The sequence below is a fragment of the Haliaeetus albicilla genome, chromosome 20 (assembly GCF_947461875.1).
Source record: "Haliaeetus albicilla chromosome 20, bHalAlb1.1, whole genome shotgun sequence".
Lineage (NCBI taxonomy): Eukaryota > Metazoa > Chordata > Aves > Accipitriformes > Accipitridae > Haliaeetus > Haliaeetus albicilla.
The window spans coordinates 10,361,977-10,367,748 of record NC_091502.1 but is presented as its reverse complement, the minus strand read 5'-3'; the positions used below and the strand labels follow the sequence as shown (position 1 = coordinate 10,367,748).

The 5,772-nt window shown below is 44.3% G+C and overlaps 1 protein-coding gene across 1 annotated transcript; it reads right to left on the bottom strand.

The window, feature by feature from the left end:
* Positions 1-2,064: 2,064 nt before the first annotated feature.
* On the bottom strand, positions 2,065-2,732 carry SLN (sarcolipin). The gene has a single exon (XM_069808256.1). The coding sequence runs from the start codon at positions 2,623-2,625 to the stop codon at positions 2,530-2,532; it is 96 nt and encodes a 31-aa protein (XP_069664357.1). The 5' UTR covers positions 2,626-2,732; the 3' UTR covers positions 2,065-2,529.
* Between the last annotated feature and the right edge of the window lie 3,040 nt (positions 2,733-5,772).

Sequence of the window (5,772 nt, the reverse complement as noted above, 5' to 3'; positions counted from 1 at the left end):
AACCTGGGAAATTTTGTCTGTATATGTATATTTGGCTGATGTTCTTTGACACTAACAATGTGCCTGTGCACCTGCACAGTTCTGGCTCTTCACTACATCTGGCACTAACAGTTGAATTGCCTTTTTCTTTATTTTTAGGCAAATTACTTAGGCAAATAACTTATCATCTCATTCAAAATCTGCTTAAAAATTATAAAAGCCTGAAAAGAGAACTGCTTAAACTGGTATTCTCACTTCTAGCAACTTGTTTGGGGTGCTTTACCTTAATCATATTGTCAAAGTTAGATGCACATCTACTCTCAGAAAGACTGATGGCTAAAAGTTGTGGATGGTCCAAACTCTCCAGAACATTTTCTCTTCCTATCTGAAAACTGCTAGGATCACCTTGAGCTGTTGTTGAACCACTTCTGGTTCAGAGAGTGAAGCCCATACCTCTATTTTTTCCATTGCTAACCTGAGATGAGCCCACACACATCAATTTGTTCATGACATTGTTCTCCCTGGGCAGTGACTGTGCACTCCGGGACTGTCAGAAAACCCTCAGCCCTGCCAGGTGGGACTGGCACACAGTGGTGATGTCCTCTGTGAAAGCCATGATGCACGAGAGACTCTGAAAATCTGTTTTTAAGCCACAGGGAAGGTCTGGTAATGCTGGATGAAGACATCATGTTCAGCTGCAGTAGGGAGTCACAGGTGGTGAAAGATGAGAAACTTTCATACTGAATTATCAGGTATTCACCGTATTTAAAAATAGATTTTTCCATGTCCTTCTCCAGTCACTGCTACGTGGCTTGTCTCAGCCAAGCTTATGAACACAAACTAACCGTGTAAATTAGTGAAAATATAGCAGCATCTGGGGCAAGGTGGGCTGCAGAGAAAGGCTACGTCCACTGCTGGCAAAAGTTCATTTCAGTGTCTCAGTTTTCTCACACAAAATTTGCCAACCCTGGAAATGCTGGAGGAAGGTTTGTTCAGTCACAGCCAAGAGTGAACTAGAGGTGATTTGCATCACTGCACTGGAGTGGGCATTTCTTGACTGGGAGGATGAGTGGCACCAGCTGCAGCGGGGGTGACTGCAAACCCGGAGAGACAGTACAAATGACACAGGGCAACGGGTCATTTACTAGCAACCTTTAAGTAATACACACACTTAAAAAGTGGTGCTACCACAATGTTTGCTGTCTTTCCTTAAAGCGCAGGCCCAAGTCCCAGCTGTCACCGCCAGCACCACTCCACCTAATCATACCAGAGACCTGCCTTCGGTTACTCACAGCACAGCCCTGCTTTGTCGCTTGCTCCTTGCAGGCTCCTGGAGGGAAAAGAGACCTGTATCAGCAGCATGGTGCACATCTAACTGCCTTCCTACAGAAATCTGTATTTTGTAGAAGATACTGATTCTCTGAAGCCATTAAAATAACAGATGGGGAATGCCTAGGAGGAGTTTAATTACTGGTTTCACAAACCCAGGGACTGTGGGCTCTTCAGGCTGGCTCCAGATTTTTTAGCAGGCGACACCATCACAGCAACCCTGACACACTCTCGCCTTGTCCCACCAAGGCTGAGCGTGGCCATGCCGTGGCGCCTGGCATGCCGCAGCGGACCCCAAGGGACTGCCACCCCAGGCAAGGCTCGCTGCAGGGCTGGGGTGCCAGTGGGCACCTATGCCTGTGACCGGCCCGGGCTCGTCCCGCCAGGCACTGCTCCAAGCCTGGCTTGGCCAAAAATAGGATCCTGGGAATCCCTGCCCGAAACCTAGCTTCAGAAAATGCAATTATTGACAGTGCTGCTGTGGGACAGAGGTTCTCTTTGAAGTCCACGTCCACCAATGGTCTAAGTCACTCTGGACAGAAAAGTGACCTGAACAGCTCATTCATGTGGCTATGTATCTGTTAAACTACAGGATTTCAACTCTACAGAAATTTTTTTTTTAAGTACAACTAAAAATGCAGGTGGGAGGAACAAGCAAACCGCAAGACTTGCACGGCACACTGTACTATGGTTATCAGCAGGTCTCTCAGTGAACAGCAGTCAGGCTGGGAGAGGGATAAGGAATGTTACAAAAAATGGTTTTACATGTTCTTTATTTAAGTGAAATGAGCAAGTGAAAGTAGAGGTTTCACATTCCTTTCTGCTAAGCGAGTTTGCGCCTCTTACACTGGCTAATACAGACAGTTACATTGCATACTGCAGTTTTATTCCCTTGAGAACCTAACACCGACGCCAAACAAGCCAGCATGGCGGGCAGGGGGGCTACAGCATTCACAGTAGCTACCAGAGGAGACAGCCACGTCGAACAGTTCCTAAGGATCTTGCATTTTACATTTTACAGCTGGATCACTGCAGAATAAAATAATTACACCATCATAGACCCATCACAAACATAGCACAGACAACAGGTATGAGAGAGTAAAAAAAAGATTCACGACATCCTCAATTGACTGAAAGCTAATCATGGCGGTGTGCTGTGGGTGTTACTTATGTCTGCGGAGACACATGCTTAAACCACCTCCTAGAGTTTCTGATTGTCTTTTACTCCTGATAAGACTTCACAAGGAGCCACATGAGCAATACAGTAATCAGGACAATCATGAAGTTGAGGAAAAGTTCTTGTGTGGATCGCTCCATTTTTCGGGAGTAATCAGGGGAGAGCAGAAGGCAGCAGGTAGAGCAAAGGGAAAACTTCAGTGACTTGCCTGGGAGCGCCCTTGAGCTTAACCTTCAGGTCACAGGCTCTTTTAAGGAAAAAGAAAAATATGTGAAGAACAGATGCATGAAGGTTCAGCAGAGCTATTTATATTGGTGTAAATAAATGTTGTTTCAGTGGCTAGAAGTTAGTAAGTGCTGGGGACGCTAAAAAGTAAAAGCTACCTCTGGCAGCTTATCACCGTCTTTGATTTCCAGCATTTGACAAGGAGCGTTCTCAGTGTCACCTCAAAATTCACCATGCAGGGGTGAGCAGTCTGTGGAAATTAGTAATGCTTTGTACAAGCATTTTCAAATAAATAATGCCCAAGCCCCATTTACTGCTTTCAGCAGATATACATTGTAAATATACTACTGTTTACAGTTCTTTTAATTCCTATAATTGTTTGCATATTTTCATTTTTAAAGAAACTAGGTGCAAACTATCATTTTATAAAGAAAGACTAATAAATCTGAATTATTTATGTTACCACTAAAAGTACAAGGAGAACCTAAGGTTAGACATTTTCATTTCTGAAGAACTTCATAAATTTTGTAAGTTAATCCTATGGATGAAACAGTATTTTTCTCAAGAACCTTCTGACTTCCCTGCAGTTTCAAGCTGCTCTAGATTTCTTACTTCAGAAATCCCATTCAAGTTGTATTTTAAAACTTTTCTGTTTGTTATTTTTTTATTTAGTTTATCACAGCAAGTTTTGGATTTTATATGGTTTTGGTGTTTATGCAGAGAAATGAGAATACTTTATCATGAATATCATGCACTAATCCCATCTGTATGCCATGTAAATAAAATAAAAAATTTTAAACAAATGAGGCATAAACTCTAGACAAAGAATTTCAGCCACACAACCAAAATCTCAGCAGAGAAGCCAGATTAGGCTGTAACATCTATGGTGCAAACAAGAGAAGCCCTGGGACCATACCAGCATGAAGACAGAGTTTAAATAGAAACTGCTTTAGCTTGCAGATTAAATATTAAAAGCCCAGTGCATGCAGTTAACAAATTCCTTCATTCCCAAGTTGTTTTGCCAGCCTCTGATTGTCCTTGGACAAGAGAAAATCTGACCTAATAAGTAAGCCAAGTTTTTTACCTTGGGGAGATAAATGGAGCCCAGTGGTTCTGCCTCTGGACTTTGGGACGCTGCAGATATTATTTCCCTCCAAGCTTCTGCCTATCTGCCACTTGGTCTGGATGCCCCGTCCCTCTGTGGCAACTGAAGTAGGCTGAGGGAGGAGAGCAACAAGTGCATTGGCAACCCAGGTGCTGACATCACCCCCAAAATATTTTAAAAGAGCTAAGCTGGGCTGCAGGATCTGGTTAAGGCTGTTTATGCAGTGGGCTGATTTTCTTCTTTTAGTTCTTCTGTCGCGGTGCTGTGCTAAGAGCAGAGCTGCGTGCACCCCTTGGGAGTCACTGAGATTTGATGGAATTTCTTTTGGCCCGTTGGTGTCTTCCCCAATGTGGGGAAAAGAAAAGGAAAGAAAGACCCACTTGCAGAAGTCTATGAGCAGAATTCAGGATCTCTCAAGATCATTTCCAGGGTATGGAGACCTGTCTACAAACTTACCTTCTTAAGTACAGTACAGCTGTTGCTGTTCTATATACCTGTAGTCCCTACAGCTTCTTAAGTTCATATGCATTTAAAAGAAAATGATTAGCAGCAAAATATTCTTTGCATTTAAATACAGACTACTGAAATCCAGGATCGTTTGCTGGACAGAAAAGTTTGGGACTAGGAGGTCTAAAAAGCACAATCCATTGCTTTAAAGAGCCACTGACTCCACCTGCATGCTCTTCCCTCATTGATTTTCAATGCCGATGTTAATGCTCCATCTGCCTGAGCATACAGAGAACTATTTCTGCCACGCTGCAGCATTTCTTCCCTGAAAGCACACTGCTCTGTGACCTAGATAGCGGTAATCCCCACATCACCTTATCTTTGCCCAAGGCATTGCTAGAACTTGCTATATACATGAACAAAAAGAAATGGCTATTTGTTTCCTTTAAATCAATACAGCTGAAAGAGAGTCTCAGCAGAGCAGGCTGGACTGAACCGGGAGCACTGTCTGCCAGCCTTGCGCTGCTGTGGGTTTCCCCCCGCTCGGAGCCTGTGCTTCAGATGAATGATATGAGTATTGCCACTGAAGCCAGAGGGGTCACTTCTGCAACAAAGTGCTGCCAGCTGAGCATGAGGATCCTGATCAGGTTTAAGTGTGTAAGGCTATCCACAACGCTGCCTTTATTCTCACTGCCAAACACCACATGATACATAGCATGCAGATTATTTACTCATTCTGATGCCTTTTGTATATTTATATTTGGGCATGCTGGGAGGTACTGTAGCTCAGAGTATCCAAGCTTGCTGTGACAGTCCCCCTCCATCAGCTCCCAGGCTTCTCCCTTTGCACCAGCACCAGCACTTGTGTCACCGTGCGATGGCCCTGTTAAGGGACACCGGCTGGCTAGAAACCAACCCACTGAAAAACACAACAAAACAAATAGCTGTGGGTAACCAGAGGGGTGAAGGGGAGGGTTGTTTGGGTTTTGCTGGATAATCTCCCTAAATAGTCTTCCCATGCAATCACTGGAAGTAGGAGGGGGACCAGAATCAGAGAAATCTTTCCTTTCATTGGTTTGACTGCCTTGCCACTGCCCTCCCAGACACCCAGGCAGCAGGTTTGCAAAAGCCAACATGCTGTGTGGGAGTCCAGTGCTAAAATATACACATGAAAGAGCAAAGGCTTAACCTATGCTTCATTCAGGAGTTTTAGATGCCTAAGTAGGTTTGCAGGGTCCTATTGTGATGCATGCTCTGCTAGGCTGTGCCACTAAAGCCTGTCTTCTCAAGGGAAACTTGGGCAAACCTGTCCCACACTTACAGGGGATTTGGGAAATCCAGATTCAAAATGCTGCCCCTCAGCCTGAGGGAAGCAGGGTGTATATCTGCCATGAACCTGCCCCAGCTGGCATGTCCTGTAGCATTAATCTCTGGATTTTTCATGCAATGGCTAATCCACTTCACCTTGAATCACATAAATATTCACTAGGAAAAGGGTGAAACATTTGAG

Coding starts and splice junctions, on each gene's coding strand:
- SLN (XM_069808256.1), bottom strand. CDS start 2,625: ATGGAGCGATCCACACAAGAACTTTTCCTCAACTTCATGATTGTCCTG.